The sequence below is a fragment of the Miscanthus floridulus genome, chromosome 2 (genome assembly GCF_019320115.1).
Source record: "Miscanthus floridulus cultivar M001 chromosome 2, ASM1932011v1, whole genome shotgun sequence".
Lineage (NCBI taxonomy): Eukaryota > Viridiplantae > Streptophyta > Magnoliopsida > Poales > Poaceae > Miscanthus > Miscanthus floridulus.
The window spans coordinates 158,605,273-158,623,862 of record NC_089581.1 but is presented as its reverse complement, the minus strand read 5'-3'; the positions used below and the strand labels follow the sequence as shown (position 1 = coordinate 158,623,862).

Here is an 18,590-nt window from a genome sequence, read left to right as displayed (position 1 = left end):
AGTTGTGTGTTGTAGCTGTTAAATCTATCTGTAATTGACCGTGACGATGAAACATGCTCTATGCGCTAATCTGTAATGGAATGAACAAAAGTAAATGATATGAAATTGAAAGATGGTAGGAGATCAAGGGAGAGATTGTTAGATTGATCTCTAATCCTAAACTGGGCCCAACGGACAAGTTGGGCCTTTGATCTGCACCCTGATTGGGGGCGCCCAACCCACTATGGCTGGAGGGCCCCTGTCACACCGCGCAATAAATAGTTGTGGGGGCCAGCGGCTCTGAGTACGAGGTTTGTCTGAGCCGAGCTCCCCACCGACAAACCATAAACCTGATCCAGTGAGGGGCGCAGCCAGTGACGGGAAGCACCTCCACCACTACACTGCGTCGCCATCGGTCTTCACCGCCGGTCACCACTGCTCATCACCGACACCGTCTTCACCGACCGTCGCTGCCCTAGCGCAGACATCGACGCAACGTCCATACCAAACGCCTCTAGATCGAAGGCATATGATGGTCGGTAACCTAGCACTACTTCTTCCTCCAATCTCTGTCTAATTTATGTATTAGGATATGCTATATATTTACATGATGTACCCGGTTAGATCGATCTATGACATGTGATAAGAATAAATCAACAGAACAGTGGCCCACTTCCACGCAGCACTGTGATGACTGACGAGTCATGCATGGCCAGTATGATTGAGATCAACGCGTCCATGACGGATTTCGCGTCATATCCGATCTCCTGTTCTTACGTCGCCCCGTCCATCGGTCGGCCATACATCGTATTCCGTGTACACACAAGTGGCACAGATGGTCCTGATTTGCTTTACTATTTCATAAAGAACTAACAGCCTGCAATACATCATGATTGTTTAATTATGCAGTGTAAACGTATCACTCGTGTATTTAAATTTAAGATTGGAGATAACCAGAGTTTATGTGATGGGACTCCAGTGATGCTAGTATATAAGAAAACACTCTTTGGTCGAGAGGGGAGGTGTATATGGTACAGACTAGAGACAGAGGTCCACTACTCAGTACTCACCCGCACGTACACGTACACACGTCCATTTCAAACTCCAATCAAGGCCGGACGGAGTTCGGTGTGACCTAACATACGTATAGTACATGGCAACCTCGCATAACCAAAGAGTGAGTGTTCCGGGAATATAATAATGCATGATTAAGTGGATGATACCAACAAGGGATATGATAAATTAATGGCAACGATAGCAGCTGAATGTCTGCTGCATACCATGACGAGAGCTATCAGCTAGGTGCGAGAGAGGTGTAAAGTAGCTGGAGTGTAGCAGCCTGGTTAGTTGGCTGGTTCGTATCGTTGCTGGTTCGTGAAGAAGTATTGCTGGTTGATTTGTGTGAGAGAAAAATATTGTTCCGATTAAAAATTTATGATCGTTTACGACAAGCCACAGCCAAACGAACAGGCTGTAGAGTGCTGATGGTTTCAGGTCTCTGTGTTTCCTGCAGCGGTAGAGAAATCGACGTGTAAACTTGCTGATCTAGAGCAAGCTGCGTTCCCCTCGGCTAAATCGCTGTGTCGAAACGCTATAAAAACTTGCATGTCCTGGAATTGGAACAAAAGCTGAGAGCAGAAATGAACATCTCGATGATAAATCGAGCAATGCAACGCAGCACATATACACATGAATACATGATACACGTTGGGTGGTGGTCGTACTGTCGTAGTCGAGATCAACTCACAAAGGAAATTCAGGGCAAGTACTTTTTGAATAGCCGACAAGATGATAGTCACTGAAAAAGCTAGACACGTTCCTTAAGATATTTAGCAGTTAGTGTCACACGTCCGTTTGCAGCAGCAGCAGCAGCACCAGCACCGACGATGGACAAGAAGGAAGCAGAGACAAACCACAAGGGTCCCGCCGCCAAGATGCCAGCTTTACCGTTTACCCCTTCCCCAATCCCCGGTTAGCGACAAGTAATCTATCTATTCATAAAATAGCCATGTGGGCATGTGGCCACGCCCTGAACTGATCGGCGGACGGTGGAAACGTCAAAGGTGCTCACTGCTCAGTTAGTCAGTGGTTAGTGCGATGACAAAAGAACGGTTTCCTGAATTCACGCATGCGTAAACTAATGGATGGATGTATTTGTATACAGAGTGAGTGCAGAGAACAATGCGAAGAAAATCACCGCGTCCACGGAGTCAGAACAAATTAAAAAAAATATATACGCGTTTGCCTGGTTCATGTATAGAATTTTTTTTACTGCGATGATACATACTCACAGCCCGTACTCTCTGCAAAGCCTCACCCTATCGGTTTTGCAACTTTGCAAGCATCGAAATTTGGTGCAGGTACAGGCCAAAACCTGCGAGTGACTGTTGGTTAGTAGGAGGCACGGTTTCATTGGGCTGTAGTAGGATAAGTCCTAGGGGTGTTTGTTACTACATGAAAATTTTAGTCCCTGTTCCATCGGATGTGTAGACACATGTATGAAGTATTAAATATAAACGAAAAAAATAACTAATTGCACATATTGTGGCTAATTTACGAGACGAATTTTTTAAGCCTAATTAGTCCATGATTTGATAATGTGGTGCTACAGTAAATATGTGCTAATAGCGGATTAATTATGCTTAATAAATTTATCTCGTAAATTAGTCTCCATCTATGTAATTAGTTTTATAATTAATTTATATTTAATTTTTCTAAATAGCATCCAAACGTCCGATATGACATGGATTAAAATTTAGTCCATGGAACCAAACCAGCCCAGAAGGAATAAACGAGATACTAGTGTCTGATGATAGGGAAGAGGGTAGTGGTACCATTCAATCATGTCAGGTCCGGGGTCTCTGCTTGACGTTGATGACAGGGAAGAAGGAATAGAGAGATTGGGGAGAGCGACGCCGCTCGTAAACCGTGGATCCCGCGATGCAATCAGATCAAGCCCAAAACTGACCCTTTGATATGGGACTCAACCGACCAGGCCCAAGAGCCCGAACATGGGCCAAGGGCCACCACCCCCGTCCTCTCTCTTCTCCTTGGTATTGACACCATCTGCTCGGGTTATGTTTACACCAAAATTTAGAAGAATAATTACAGGGACTCGAAAGCTTCCAAGATCATGTCATTAAGGAATCGATTGCGTGAAAGCTGATTCGAATGTAACACTGGAATCGGCTTTCTAATAGCGCTAGCAGATAACGACAAAAGCTACAATCGGCGCCGGGAAAAACATGTTGGACTCTACAAAAAGAGAAAGATTAGGGTCCAAGTTATCTTAAATTAGGAATGTTTTCTCTTAGACTAAAATTGTGATGAGTCGTGCTTAAGTAGGATTCATGCGTAGGTTCCAGGTATAAATATTGGACCCTAGCCATTGTAAAGGACACACAATCAATCAAATATAAGTTACTTACGACGGATTCAAAACACCAGCCTGTTCGCTTGTTGGTTTCAGCCAACCCAAATCAGCCAGCCAACAGTGTTTTCCTCTCACAACAAACCAGCACCAGCCAGTCCAAACCAGCCCAGAAACCAACCAGCGAACAGGCCATACATTGCCAGATAGGTGCGCAGGCCATGGTTAGGCTGCTGGTGCTTGTGAGAGACATCCTAGCACCACAGGTTGCGATGGTTTTGCTGTACAATTTTAAACATATTACTTAATTATGCTTTGGATTTTAGCATTTTGTCAGATCTTATGTATGACCATTAACTCATTTGGCTTTAGTCAGGTCTTTTGAAAATATGTTTTGAAAAATATATACTAGCTTCAAGTGTTAGCAATGTGTCCTGCATCAAAACGGAGTGTCGAGAGCAATCATGGGAGGAAAATTTGTGCCAAGTTGACATCTCTGCTGAAGAACTCAACACTACAAGTGTTGTTGGACAATCAACCAGTGAGAACGTACTATGACCTTCCCACACTCGTTGAGCCAGATTTAGGGCCTCAAACATGCCCTATTTTGTTGCACGCGGTGGCTCCATTGGACTTGCCCATGGAGCGTGACACATCTATTGAAAATATTGTTTTGGTTGAAGATGTGTCCGAGGAGGAAGCTGAGATGGGTATGGGTGTGACATTTAAGGACCCTATTGATATCCAGCATGTTCGGTTGGCTGGTTCGTATCATTGCTGGTTCGTGAAAAAAGTACTGCTGGCTGGTTTGTGTGAGAGAAAAATACTATTCTAACTGAAAATTTACAATCGTTTACGACAAGCCACAGCCAAACGAACAGGCTGATCATCATCCCTTTGAATGGATCCTCTCAGTCTATTGATGAGACCAAGACAGAAGAGCCCAACCTGCCAAATAATCCTTCGGTGGATGAGCCATCTCAACTGGATATCGACATGAAAATCGAGGATTGTGCTGGTCCCCCGATACATCACCCACCACTGGCCTGGTGACACCACCGACGAGACGCCGACGCAAGTCTTATGACAAATCAATGGTTCGCCGAAGTGCCCACCTTGTCAAGTATAAATAGCCTGTTTGTTTGGATGTGGCTTGTCGTAAACGATTATAAATTTCTAGCCGGAATAGTATTTTTCTCTCACACAAATCAGCCAGCAGTACTTCTTTACGAACCAGCAACGATACGAACCAGCCAATCGAACAAGCTAAAGTCATAAAAAAACTTGGGGATTGTTAGGAATGATGGGAAGCCCAATGAGATGCAATTCAAGAATTTGCAGCGTGCGTGAAAGAACTATTGCCACCAGATCTCCTAGAGTCACTCATGCGTACAAAAGGTCGTGCTTTCTAGGATCTTGTGACGGGGATCTCTTTGCCTCTTCGCTAGGCTTTGTTGTTTTGTTATCAGTTTAGTTCTGTTGCCTTTGTTGTTAACTTTGTCGTTGGTTGGCGGCAATCTCGTTGGCTCTTCGCTAGGGAAGGGAATAGAGAGATTGGGGAGAGCGTCGCCGCTCGTAAATCGTGGATCCCACGATGCAATCCGATCAAGCCCAAAGCTGACTCTTTGATGTGGGAATAAACCGACAAGGCCCAAGAGCCCAGACATGGGCACAGGGCCACCAGTCGTCTCTTCTGGTTGGCATTGGCACCATCAGCTCGGCCCATCGTCTGGAAGCCGCCCACGGGGCTCTATTGCTTCGCGGCCTCGCGGGAATGAATCCGTGTTTCTCCTTCCGGTCCAACAACGCCGAGCAACCGAGACCTGGCCCACGGTGGGCTTGCACCCATGGCCCCCCTGCTCCATCATGTGCACGTTGCCAGCGCTGCGCGAGGCCCGCTTGTGGCCAGCCGCCGTGCTCTGCAACCGCAGAGAGGGGCACCGGAGTGAGTGACCGGCGGACCGGGTGAGTAGCTTGCCTTGCCGGGGTGCGCTTTCGTCTTCTACAGGCGCCAGGGACATTTGAAAGGCCTCTCTCAGTTGTGGTTAAAAAAAAAAGGGCCTCTCTCAAGATTTGAACTGCATCCGTGCCGCGCTGCCATCGTACCTGACGACTACCTGGAGTGAATTTTGATTTGCAGTTTGACGATAAGCTAGTGCTAGTCTGTTTCATGGTCCATACTTTCAGTTCACGCATTGAGTGCTACAGTACAATAGTATTTACATGGCCTGCCTAAGCCTAACAGTCTTGCGTCAGCATGAACCCGTAGTTAATGCGAGTTCAACATCGGCGGCGCAACTGATCTTTCTGCGCTACTCCACTAGTCTACGAGACGAGAGAGGCATTTAAACTGAGGAAATCCTGGACGATTTGCTCAAAGACCAAGAGGACCGAGAACACCCCCATCCCAACCAGGACAGGCTTTGCACTGGTCAAGTCCTCTTTCTCCCTCTCGCCGTCTTTCTGGAGGTCTTCGTCCACGAGCCCGGCACTCGAGTCAGACAGCTTGGAGGAGCCGATAGCCCAGGCCATCAACGGAGGGAGGACACCATAGAGGATGGTCATGCAGTAGCCGCCCTGAACGTTCGTGTAGGAAGGAGCAGCACAGCAGTGCGTCAGGTCAATGGTCAATTCAGAGTGGGATGCTATGCTTGACTACGATGCCAGGCGTGTTTTAGTGCGCACTTACCGCGATGTCAGTAGCTATGGAGAACGAGTTGGGGACGGTAGTTGCGATGAGCATGGTCGGGACAACTACGATTCCGGTAGCAGCGTAGCCGAGCATGTTCTTCTCCAGAACCGATTCAGCACCAGGATGCTGCTGCTGCTGCGACGATCCATCTTCCTTGTGAAACCCAGCAACGCCTCTGTTGTTCTTGCCCTGCACTCGCCGCTTGTGTGGTCAGACCAAACACTGTACAGATCGATTGTAACTGTAACATCGAGACTATTTCATTAGCTTTTGTTTTTTAAGTGAAGCAGAACTGCATAACCATACGTGATGTTGGGTTGGTGAAGAGGCTATGCTATTGGTCATCTGCTCGATGAAGAACTGGGAAGCCCCAAGCAGCGTGCCGATGAGAGACGTCCCGACGGCCAGGAGCGAGAACGTCTCCAGCACGGTGTGGCTCCATCTACAAACCAAACAAGCCTGTCTCAGTTGCAGGTTGCGGAAGTGAAATTGAACAGCGAGGCAGGCAGGGCAGGGCAGGATGCGGAGAGAGATGCGACCATGCATGCAGGCACGTGGTTAGTACCACAGTGGCCAGCCTTACTCTGTCTTTAACATGTCCAGGACGTCAAACCCAGCGAGATCCGTGGTGGTGAGGCCGAGCGCGATGTCGTCCCACACGAGCAAGGACACCAGCGGCACGAGGCTGCCCACGAGGATGGACAGCCGGATCCTCGCGAGATCCCCTTCCAGGTACGCGCAGATCACTGCGAGAGATAGTAGATAGATCAGCGGCGCTTCATCAGTGTTTTGGTGCTGAACTGTTTCCTCGCGTGGAGAGAGTCGGTACGTACGGCCTGGGGTGGTTTACTCACTGGATCGGAGGTGGGGTGTGGCCGGCTACCTACCTGGTGCGATCTCATGGAAGACCAGCGTGAAGATGATCACAGGCAACGCCGCCGGGACCTGCTCCCAGTTCGCGTTCGCTGGCAGGCTCAAGCCACCGCCGAGCGCCACTGCTGACACCTCAATCGTCAGCAGTAAACCTGTTGCAATAGACCGAGTTCATTTCATTTCCCTTTTTCTTTAAGCTAGCTAAGGTTCATGAATTCATGATTCATGTAGTCTCCTAGTACACGGCTAGGCGACAGAGCAGCAGAGTGATGAACACGAACATGGCAAGGACTCGAGGCGCGTACAGTGTATGCTTTCGGCACAGTATTGCTTGCCTGTACATCGTCGCTTTGTTGGGAAAAAACTTTGCAAACCGGGTATACCTAGGACCCGTTTATTTCCCATTTTTTACCAAAACTTTAGCACTTTTAGTTCATCTTTTGGCAAAATGAATCTAAATAGCATGAGCAAAAAAGAGCAAAACCTGAGCTGCTAAACTTTTACCATTTGCTACCCAGAAGGCCTAAAACTGGACAAAAATGGCTTGGGGCGTGAGGAGTAAAAATCCAAAAAAAAATTGGAATTTTTCCTTATAAATTAAAATTGGATTTATTTCGTATATTTATTTATGAGAAAATCCGGGGGTCAGAATTCCTTACAATTCGAAAGTCCCAAATGATCCGAGGGGGCGGAAAGAGAGGGATTCGAAGTATGTAACCTATACCATACTCCCAGGAAAAGCTCGAACGACCTTTAACAAAAAGTACATGTACCCGAAACCGACACAAGTGGGTAGGTAGAGAATACCTAGGGGCACGAGACAACTCTCTCTAACAAACTCAGCAAATTAGCACCGTAACTTCGGGAGAAGGGGTGCCCCCTCGCAAAAGGGGGTCACAGTGACCAGACCCGGGCGACTGTTTATCAAAAACACAGGTCTCCGCAAAGTCCTAAGACCATGTGACGGTGTTTATTCAGAATAAAAAACAGCAGGGCGGGGCCTTAGAGCAAGATTGGTTCCCGGATCGGTGTGTGTGAACTTAATGCGGACGTAGGAAACGGCTTTGATGCACGCATGAATGATCAGTCTTCAATAACGGCTGTGGCAGCTTGTGGATGGCACGCACGTCTGTCATCCGGACGAGAGATCGCAGAGCAGCTTGCTAGTAGGAGTACAGAGTACTTTATACCTATCATAACGAAGGTCAGCAGCTGGTTCACCCGGTCGGTGACGGCCGTGCCGCCACCGGCGACGAGCATCGCGAGCGCGGCGGTGAAGGCGGCGCCGGAGACGGGCTCGGGCACGCCGGGCACCAGGCGCGACAGCACCTCGCCGGACTTGGACGCGTAGGCGACCATGGAGGTGTAGGACAGGAACAGGTACGTGGCGGTGGCCAGGTGCCCGCCCCACTCGCCCAGCGTCTCCTGCGCCATGCTCTTCACGGAGATCACCTCCAGGTCCACCAGCTCCCCCCGGCGGTGGTTCCCGCCGTCCTTGTTGCGCCGCCGCCGCCGCAGGTGGACGTTGATCTCCGCGATGAGGAGGGCCTCCGCGACCAGGAACGCCCAGCACGTGACCATGCACGCCGCGCTCGGGACGAAGCCCTGCAACAATCAATTAAATTTTGCCAGCGGTCAGTGCTGGCTTTTCTGACGAAATGGGCGCTGGGCTGGATAAATGCAGATGTATGTTCGGTTCGGGAAATGTTTGGTGTTTGCAGATCATCGATCGAAAGCGCGCTCAGCTTGGTGGAATTAAACGCGGACGTTCATCGTGCCAACTAAAACCGAACAACATGCCATCGATTGAATGCTCGTAACTACAGGGTAGAGAAATTCAAAGTTGTAGGTATCACATGGGCTGTCATTCGAGGGTGTTGCATGGGGCGTTCGAAACTAATAAAAAAAATAAATTATAGAATCCATTAGTAATCTGCGAGACGAATTTATTAAGCCTAATTAATTTATCATTAGCACATATGTTACGGTAGCACCATATTGTCAAATCATGGACTAATTAAGCTTAAAAGATTCATCTCATAAAATAGTCATAAACTGTGCAATTAGTTATTTTTTTAGCCTATATTTAATACTTTATGTATATGTCTAAATATTTGATGGGACAGATAATAAACTCTAGGGGACTTAAAAAAAGGCCTCAGTTAGTTTCCTTGCGTCGAGGCTACGCGCTGTTCTCTACTGATTGGAACTACTGTTAACTGTTCAGTCTATTACTGCTGCTGTAGCAATTCGTTGTAGCCTGTAGGGATATTATAGAGAGAGTATAGAGAGAGAAAACAGAAGAAAGAGAGGTTAGCTGGTCCATTGTGAGAGCCAGTGGTACTGACAGCACCGATGCTACTGGGAGAAGGAAATCATTGTTTTGGCGGCATATCGTGTGGCTTCGTTGTCAGGCGCCGTTTTAGCCATTTCGTTTGGTTTGGTAGACTAAAAAAGTTATTTTAGTCTCTTTTAGTTAGAATGTTTGATACAAAGTGACTAAAAGGTGAGATGGTCTAGACTTTAGTCTTATTTAGCAAACCTTTAGTGACTAATTGTTTAAATGCTCATTTAATCCTATTTAATCATATTGTTTGATAAAAAGTAATTAAATAAGACTAAAATTAGTTAGCTAGAGTTTAGCAGCTCAATCCAAAACCCCCTTATAGCTGCCTGTAACTTGGTAACGTTTTGTTTGGATGCTATCGGATTCACCAACACATGTGGATTGATGTAAATCCAATTGTATCCGAACATGGTTTAAGGGCTTGTTTGAATACACGTGTATGCACCTCAATCCACATATATTGGAGTAGAATGAACTGGAATTTAGTTCAACGTATATAAATTAAGATGAATACATGCGCTTTCTTCCGCAATAACGACGTGCCGCCCGGGCCATGGTGGTTGAGGCTAGTTCGCTGGGTCTAATGGAACACAAACTCACCGCGGGCGCCGTGCGCTGCGGCACGGCGAGGATGCCGGACCCGATGCTGGTCCCAACGATCAGCGCCACGGCGCCGGCCACGCTCCCTCTCTTCTCGCCACGGGACGGCGACGCGGGAGCGGGGGCATCCGGCCCCGGCCGCAGCGCGGACCTCCCTTGGCCTTGGCCATTCGCGCGCACCACTCCTGGCCTTGGGTCGTCACGCGCGCTCCTGCACCGTGCATCCAGGCCACCGCCGCCGCAGAGGCTTCTCGGCACACGGACGCGTACCGCCGGGCAGCCGAACGTGGTGCGGCGGATCTTTGGGCACCGCGCCCCGCGGGCGATGGCCCCTTGCATCCGCGAGAATTTCTGGAGCGCTCGCACACACTCACAGTTCCGTGGAGAGGCTTCGAGAGGGGCTGGCTGCGGCTGGAGCTGGACGTTCGCAATCTTTGGGTTGCAGTGGCTGTAGACGGCCGAGCCGAGAATCACTGCAGTTTGTGGCGCACGCCGCAGGAGCCGACGGGCACGGCAGTCCGGAGATTCTGGACCGAGCAGGGCGCGCCGAGCTCGGGATGACGGGATCTGTGTGGCTAGGGCCGCGTTGAGTTCCAGCCAAAGTTGGCGCCGCCGGAAATCAAGCTGTACTGTAGCGCGATGTATCATTTCATTTGTATTTAGTAATAATTATCCAAACATTGACTAATTAGGCTCAAAATGTTCGTCTCGCAAAGTACAATCAAATTGTACAATTAGTTTTTGATTTCGTCTATATTTAATACTTCATGCATGTACCATAAGTTTGATGTGACGAAAAATCTTCTTTTTATATAGTGCCAAATTCAAGAAATTAGGGAACTAAACATGCCCTAAAACGAAAATGACGTCTTCGGGTCCGGACAGGATTTTTGTGTGTCATTTGTGTGGCCTGAAAATATGCCGACGGGGACACGTCGGCGGTCGGACCGTCGGAGTGGGACTGTGGGACCCCGTCCATCGTTTCCCAGTGCCCCGAAGGTAACGAACTGCCAGGACTTTTCTTTACTAGTATCATCATTTGATTTGAGGTGCGTTTTTCATTAATTATATCATTTTCAGGTGCATTTTTCATTTATGCCATTTTGGATTGGACCATCGTTCACTCCTTCGACCTCTTGACGGTGATTTGTCCCGTGGGTTCCCTCTTCCTCTCACGAACTCGTCATTTACGGCTACTTCCTCTGTGCTAAATATAGGTTCTGTAAATCACATATTATGAAAGTATATTTTTTATGGTACGTCTAAAAAACATAGGCTCTATGAATTTATAAACCATATACAAATTTCTAGAAATTGATGGTCAGAGATAGAAAAGTTAGACTTTGGACAAAGCTAGAACGAAAGTTGACTTATATGAAACATGAGGGGTATAGGCTGGGTAACGTTTTGTGTTAGGTCATCAATTTTCTCGTGTATCTTTTGTATTATTCCATTTAAATCTATAAGGGGCCACTACAAAGAATTGGGTTTCTCTTTTTAACACAAAAGTTACTGACAACCCATCTAGATTACGGTCCTGTTTGGCAACCAGAAACGTCTCTATTTCTCAAGAGAAACAGTAGAATCGCTACCAAACTATTTGACGCTTAGTGATTCACCGGGAGAATCGTTTCTCCGTTTGTACATGCAAGTACGAAACGGTGAAGAGGTCGTTTCCCTAGATTTGTTTCCTGCCACCCCTCTATGCTAGCAAATGTTTTTTTAATAAACCATTTTTGTGCAACAAGTTAAAAAGAGTTTGTATTTAAGTTATTCTTCACCCATAAAAAAGTAGAATCTTTCGAAGCATATTTGATCCATATATTTTTATATAAAAAATTAGGTGGGAATCAGAATCTAACAGCCAAACTGTTACATAAAGTGATTTTTATTCATCACCCAAAATGTTTTCAGCGATAATGCGGATCCAAAACATTTTTACGAGAATCTAAATCTGTACCAAACGCGCACTACACTACACATAAGTTGCCCGTTCCTGTCAAACTGTATGTAGAACGGAGAAAAGAACTCCTAACGCCCCCATGCGTCCGTGTAGAGGCAGGCTGCAATATGTTGAAGTGCAATTCAGTAGGTAAACTCATTGGCAATTCAATATCTCAATGTTGTCCAAGCAAAGTATTTTGTTGGTACTACTGTCCACCCAAAAGTGCCAATAAAATATTGTTATTTTTATATTCTTTTAATATTTCCATTTTCAGGTTCTACAATTCGAGATTGACATACTTGGTCAGTTGGTCTTAAGTTCTTAACATTCGCAAGTACTCCCTCCTCCCAATAAGTCTCCATATCACATTTTGAGGAATCAACCAATCTTAACTTTGACTAGGATTATAAAAAGTATCATCAGTATTTGTATCTCCAAAGAGATTTATTATGAAAACATACGGTGTGATTAATCTAATGATGCATATCTTGTATCACAAATATTAGTATCTTTTGGTATATGTTTAGTCAAAGTTGAAATTGTTTGTCGGAATGCGAGATGAAGACTTATTTTAGAACGAATGGAGTACACTTGTGGTCAAGTTATTTTAAAGTTTATAACCGCACACATTCTACTTTTCTACGAAAACATTCTAAAATTGTGAGAGCATTTTCAAGAGTTCCTAAGAATTTTTCCCAAAACCAGTGTTTTTCAACTCACCAAAAAGTATCGGAAGGAATAAATAAGACAATCTCCAACAATTTCTAATAATGCACTCCTATAATACAGAGAGATATCATATACTATTTCTATATCATAACCACTTTTATATATTCTTTATCTCTTCTACATTTGCATCTGGAACCATTTCCTACTTTTTATTCTGTCCCACGCCCTTCCACCTTACATTGGCGGTGGAAGACGCGTGCATATATCCGCGTGTTCGGTGATTTTTTTCAAGTGCGAAAAGATTAGGAGTTGGGAATAAAAACTCACAGAGATGAGTTTTTTTTATTCTTGTAAAAAATCCTAGATCGGGAAACTTGGCCCCGTTCGGCTGGCAGAATTTTGGCTAAAACTAGCTGAAAAGCACTGTTCTGACTGAATTGTTGTGAGAGAAAAACACTGTTCCGGCTGAAAAAAGAAGCCAAACAAACCGAATATGGGGTAAGCCAAACGGGCCCAGAAAACTCTTAGAAATGCTCTCCGTGTTAGTTGTCTTTAGTAAAGGAGCAATGTGATCAATTCGTCTTGTTCGAATCTTTAAGCCTGTTCAGCAGAACTGAAAAATAAGTTAAAATACTGTTCCGGCTAATTGGTGTGAGAGGAAAATACTGTTCTATCTGGAAACACTGTTCACATGAACAATGCTTTTGTAAGTTGGCCGGCCGGCCAGCCAGCCAGCCGAACACCCTCTTTGTCTAACGAACCTAAAGTTACGAAATATCTCTTATTTAACACTAAAAAACTCCTACTCTCTTATTTGACACCTAAATTTATATTTTTATTTGTCAGTCATCACCCTTTTATTTTTCTTTCTTCTTATTTTATACTTCCGTTACTTTAGAGTGGTAACGGTGCTAAGTCTGAGAGAAAAGACCATTTTACTGTTGTTTTCCCCGGTCGTGATGTTTTCTCTATTTTCATTCCGAATTCTACTCTAACAGAGAAAATTCAATCTTTGCTCTTTATTCTGCTCTTCATCTTTCTATACAAAATTATTTTTTTTATTTTCATAGATATTTGCTAGCGTCACAAATAACAAATTGTTTAATTATCTGGCAATGTATTTTTAAATATTTATACAGTTAAGAAGAGAAACTCGCATATTGCATCTCTTTTTTTAATGTTGCATCATGAATAACTATTGGCATGACTTTTAAACTATTTATATTGGCCCTGTTCGTTTGATCTTATTCAGAATTACTTTTTAGTCATAGAACAGTGTTTTTCTCTTACAACATTTCTGCATAAGCATCAGCATAAGCCAAATTTCAGCATCAACGAACAAGGTGATTGTATTTAGTGGATAGTTTCAACTTAATCCTTTAAGCCTTATCTTGATACTTAGTGTATGTATACTAAATCGCGTTGCAAATGTTACAATTGTTACCAAATTAAAATGAGCGAATTCCCTCAGTGCCATTACAAATTTTAGGACTTCCATGTGTGCCATTGAAATCGCGAAATTTTGTTACCGGCCACCGCAAAAAAAAAAAAATCATGCGTTGTGTGCCACTGTCGACGGCTTCTGTTAGAATGTTGACGGAAACAGTCCCTGCACGAACACTGTAGCAAGGCAAAATGTCATTATTGCCCTCAAGGCCAGAAACCTTATCTTGGAGGCTCCTTATCCTCTCACGAACACAGCTACACGGTTCCTGGGGCGTACGCACGCGTACACGCGCGTCTGGGCGACGAGCGCGCGCCACCAGGCCGGGAAGAGCGGGAGCAGGCGGGACAGGAAGGGGCCGTCGGGCAGGGGCTGGGGCGGCCGCGCCACCAGGCCGGAGAGGGGCGAGCGCCGTCGAGCAGGGGCTGGGTGGCCGCGCCACCAGGCCAGAGAGGGCGCGAGTACGCGGCCAGAGGCAGGCCCCGCAGCTCCGCCAGACCGGGTGCGCCGCCGAGCTAGGGAGGGTGAAATGGGGACCTCAGATCCACGTCCTTCCTGGCTTCTTGCAGGGTAAGTGATGCGTGTTCTTCTCCTATGTTGTCTTGATCTAGGTGATGGGGCAAGTATGCAGTAGATCTCTACTTTTGATGCCATCTGAACTCACAGGATGGACCCTAAATCGAGCTATCTGTTGGAGATAAAGCTCGTTGGCAACCCTAGATGTAGGAAGGAAGTCTCTTGCTTTATTATCAGTATGGTTGTAGACTCCGACACCTGCAATTTCAAGGATCTTGTTGATGAAATTGTGGAAAAGTATCATCCTGGTTATGAAGAACTTGTGACTATTGCCTACTATGATGCTGCTAGTAGAAACCATTTAGAAGTCAAAACACATCAAGAATTGCTTGCGATGTTTGCCAAACATGTTGATAGCAAGGTGGTGCACATGGCTATTGCATACACTCTACCCTCTGAAATCCCTGAGTGGCCTAATGCTGAACCTTCGTCCAGCATGCATGAAACAAGCCAGCCTACTAATGTTGATGCCTCTTCTGATGATGACACCAGTCCTAATGATGACCCTTACCTGACAAATCCAGAACCGGAGAATGAATTTGTGGGTGTCGATGAGGAGGGCTTGTACTTAACCAATGCACCTAAAATTGGGGCTTCTCATGAGGGCATGACCTCTAAGTCTGATTCAGAATCTAACTCTGACGAAGACTACGAGGAGGAGGATGGATTGGTGGGAAAGGATCCTATACCGCCTTCTATTGTTGCTTATGACAAAGAAGACCCCCCAATGGACGTGGGTAGCACATATATGAACATGAGTGAATTTAAGTTGGCATTGTCTTACTATGCAATTAAGCATGAGTTTGAATTTAACATTGAGAAAAGTGATCCAGGAAGATATAGGGTGTATTGTTCAAGGAAAGTACAAGATGGATGTAGGTGGAGGTTGCATGCTTCTACAATGGATGACAAAGTTTCAATAAAGGTAGCTCTATGATTTTGTAAGCTTGTTTTCACATTGTTTTGTTTATACTATTAACTCGTACTTATTTTTGTTTCATGCCAGGTAAAAAAAACCTCATGTACATAGCTGTACCAGTGCAAGAAGAAGTAAGGTAGTGAAACATGCAACCAAATTCTAGGTGTGTGATGTTGTGAAGGACTGGCTCACTGAAGATCCAACACAGGGGGCAAAGGAATTACGGGCTAAGATAAAGACAAAGTACAAGGCTGAGGTACCGTATAGGAGAGTATATGATGGTAACAATCTAGCACATGATCAACTTTTTAGTGACTGGGACAGTAGTTTTGATAACTTATTTAAATTTAAGGTAGAGATTGAAAGGTCATGCCCTGGTAGTGCTGTAGTAATTGATCATCACACAATCCAGGACAAGATTAGGTTCAATAGACTTTTTTGCCTTGAAACCATGCATAGATGGTTTTCTTAGGGGCTGCAGGCCATATCTAGCAATAGATAGTACTTTTTTGACTGGAAAGTACAAGGGCCAGCTAGCATGTGCATGTGCTGTGGATGGACACAACTGGATGTATCCAGTTGCTATTGGAATATTTGACTCTGAGACAAATGAAAATTGGATCTGGTTTCTGGAAAAACTTAGAGATGTCATAGGAGTACCTAGTGGGCTGGCTATTTGTACTGATGCTGGACAAGTTGTGATGCCTGGAGTGCAGCAAGTGTTCCCAAGAGCTGAGCATCGTGAATGCATGTTCCATTTGGTGTCCAACTTCAAGAAAAGGTACCGAGGCAAAGTGTTTGATGACCATCTTTGGGCAGCAGCTTATTCATGGTCTTCATATTTTTTTTGATATGCATTGGAAAGCAATGGATGAAGCTAATACAGAGGCAATGAATTACATAAGGGAGCACCATAAAAAGATTTGGACAAGAAGTCAATTCTTAACCCATTGCAAGATGGATTATGTCACAAATAATCTGGTTGAGAGTTTCAATAACTGGGTAAAGCCCTTCAAGGCCATGAATGTGGATGACTTCCTAGACAAGATCAGACAACTTCTCATGAAAAAGTGGCACACAAGGAGGACAGTGTCAACAAAAATTAGAGGAGTTGTTTTGCCACATATAATTAAAAAGTTGAAGGAACAGAGCTTCAATTTGGACATGGATGTAGATTCATGCTCAAATAAAGTTGTAGAAGTATGTGTGAAGGGAAGCAATGGCTTCAAGTGTGTGGTGAACCTTGAACAAAAAACTTGTTCATGTAGAAAATTTGACGTCTCTGGCATTCCTTGCGTGCATGCTATTGCATTTATCACTTCATTAGGACATCCTTTGGAGATGTATGTTGACCCATACTATTCAGTTCAAAAATTTAGAGGTGCATATGAGAACCTTATCCCTGCCCTTACTGACAAGTCCCAATGGCCACAATCAGCCCATGGCTTCTTCATGTATCCTCCACTTTTGAAGCCCATAGCTGGTAGAAGGAAGAACAAGAGGTTCAAAGGGTGTACAGAGAACAATGGCAGCACAACACACAGGAAGGGGCAGCATAGGTGTGAAGTGTGCCAACAATATGGACACCATTGGCGCACATGCAAAAATGGTAACCCAGATGATATTGCAGCCCTATTAGCTGAGAGGTAATGTATCCTATCTTGCACTAATGCAAACTAATAACTTATACTAATACTTTGTTGTACTAATAACTTGTAATGTTATGTAGGGGCCCTCGCAAGAAGAAGAAAAAAATGATTTTGCACAAGAAACAACTGAGAATAGCATTGTTCCTGGTGCATCTACTTCCTCTAGACCAACACAAATGTATTTTCCACCTAGGTGAGTTGAAATCAATTCTGAAATGTTTTATTTCTAAAACCTAGATTCAATTTTTTTCTGTTCCTGAGTTGAAATCAATTTGTTTTTAATGCAGCCAAGGCTGCTCTACTACCTTGAGCTCTGAAAAAAGTAATAAGTAAGTTGAAATTCAATGCATCAAGTACCATTTGCAAATGTATAGTACCTTTTCTTCTCAGCTCAAAGTAATAATTTGCATGTATAGGTCAGCATGTGGGTCAAATCAACCAGAATAATTATCCATTGAGTATCCTTTGCCAAGTTCTTGTGAAACACCACCACCTGCCCCCTCCCAACCTAAAGGCAAAAGAAAGAGAGAAGGCAAGGCAGAAGGGAAAGCAAAGACAAAGAAGACAAAGGGAATGCAAGCAAATAAGAAGAAACCTTTGGTGGCAGCACATAGTCCTGCAATGTGCACTAGAAGCAAGACTCCTGAAAGCCCTGCAATGTCTACTAGGAGCAAAAGAAAAATCCTAGAATGAATACCTATACTGATCACTTATTTTGCTATGTCTGTGATGAGATTAGGTTCCTGGTATGACATTAAAAACTGACATTCATATGGCCTGTCATGAGAAACTTGGTACTCATGCCATCTATGTGGCTGCTCATATTTTGCTAGGTATCTGTGTTGATATTAGGTTGATGTAATGTCATCAAAAACTGATGTTCATGTGGTCTGTGTGATGAGAAACTTGGAACTCATAATGTTATGTGGCTTGTCTGATGAAATATTATTTGTTGATGACATATAAATTTGTAAACTCCTATTTTGCTGGTCATTTTGCTTATATATTACAAGACATTACAGCTCTCATTTTGCTTGACTTATGTTGCTGTCATGTTGATGTAATATGAACCAACGATGTCAACTAAGGAGAAGAGCAAAATTTCATTTCATTCCATTGGAGGGGCAAATCTATCTTTTTAGGGGAAACCTGACTTCAGGTTAACAGCAATCTGTCGAAAGTGGCATACAAGGGATAGAATTATTTTACTATGGCTAGTACGGAAATTTAGCAATTTCAGTAGCACACACAGAAGTGGCAAAATTTTCAGTGGCATTGAGGGAATTGGCTCAATTAAAATAGACCTACCAAATTATATATGAAAATTTTTGACGGCGTACCCTAAGATCCGCCACTGCTAACAGTTGTTGTTATCTGGTTTCTCATGGCGCGTGCCCTGGAGATCCTAGCAGATGTGAGAACGAGTGGTTTATCGCACACAGTTTGGGAATTGCACGTACCCTGGATGTTCGAAAGTCGAAACAGTAATGCGCGCCTCCGTCTGCCTTCACCGCGCCAGTGAGGGCA

General features: G+C 44.8%; 1 protein-coding gene across 2 annotated transcripts; it reads right to left on the bottom strand.

Moving 5' to 3' along the window:
- Positions 1-5,336: 5,336 nt before the first annotated feature.
- LOC136540304 (uncharacterized) lies at positions 5,337-10,395 on the bottom strand. Of its 2 annotated transcripts, none has more exons than XM_066532306.1 (7): positions 9,862-10,391; positions 8,105-8,519; positions 6,929-7,066; positions 6,625-6,787; positions 6,348-6,483; positions 6,039-6,230; positions 5,337-5,926 (listed from the first exon to the last, which is right to left on the bottom strand). In XM_066532306.1, the coding sequence occupies exons 1-7, from the start codon at positions 10,198-10,200 to the stop codon at positions 5,675-5,677; spliced, it is 1,635 nt and encodes a 544-aa protein (XP_066388403.1). In that variant the 5' UTR covers positions 10,201-10,391; the 3' UTR covers positions 5,337-5,674. The 2 variants fall into 2 exon arrangements, 1 of the variants encoding a protein (XP_066388403.1); XR_010779918.1 differs by having other exon boundaries at positions 5,788-5,926; positions 6,039-6,282; positions 9,862-10,395.
- Positions 10,396-18,590: the final 8,195 nt, after the last annotated feature.

Bases quoted from the DNA above. Each gene is read 5' to 3' on its own strand.
- LOC136540304 (XM_066532306.1), bottom strand. From the start codon at position 10,200: ATGCAAGGGGCCATCGCCCGCGGGGCGCGGTGCCCAAAGATCCGCCGC. The intron at 6,788-6,928 runs GTAGGTAGCCGG...TATCTCTCGCAG, and splicing joins CTTCCATGAGATCGCACCAG to TGATCTGCGCGTACCTGGAA. The intron at 6,231-6,347 runs GTATGGTTATGC...CGGCGAGTGCAG, and splicing joins CTTCACCAACCCAACATCAC to GGCAAGAACAACAGAGGCGT.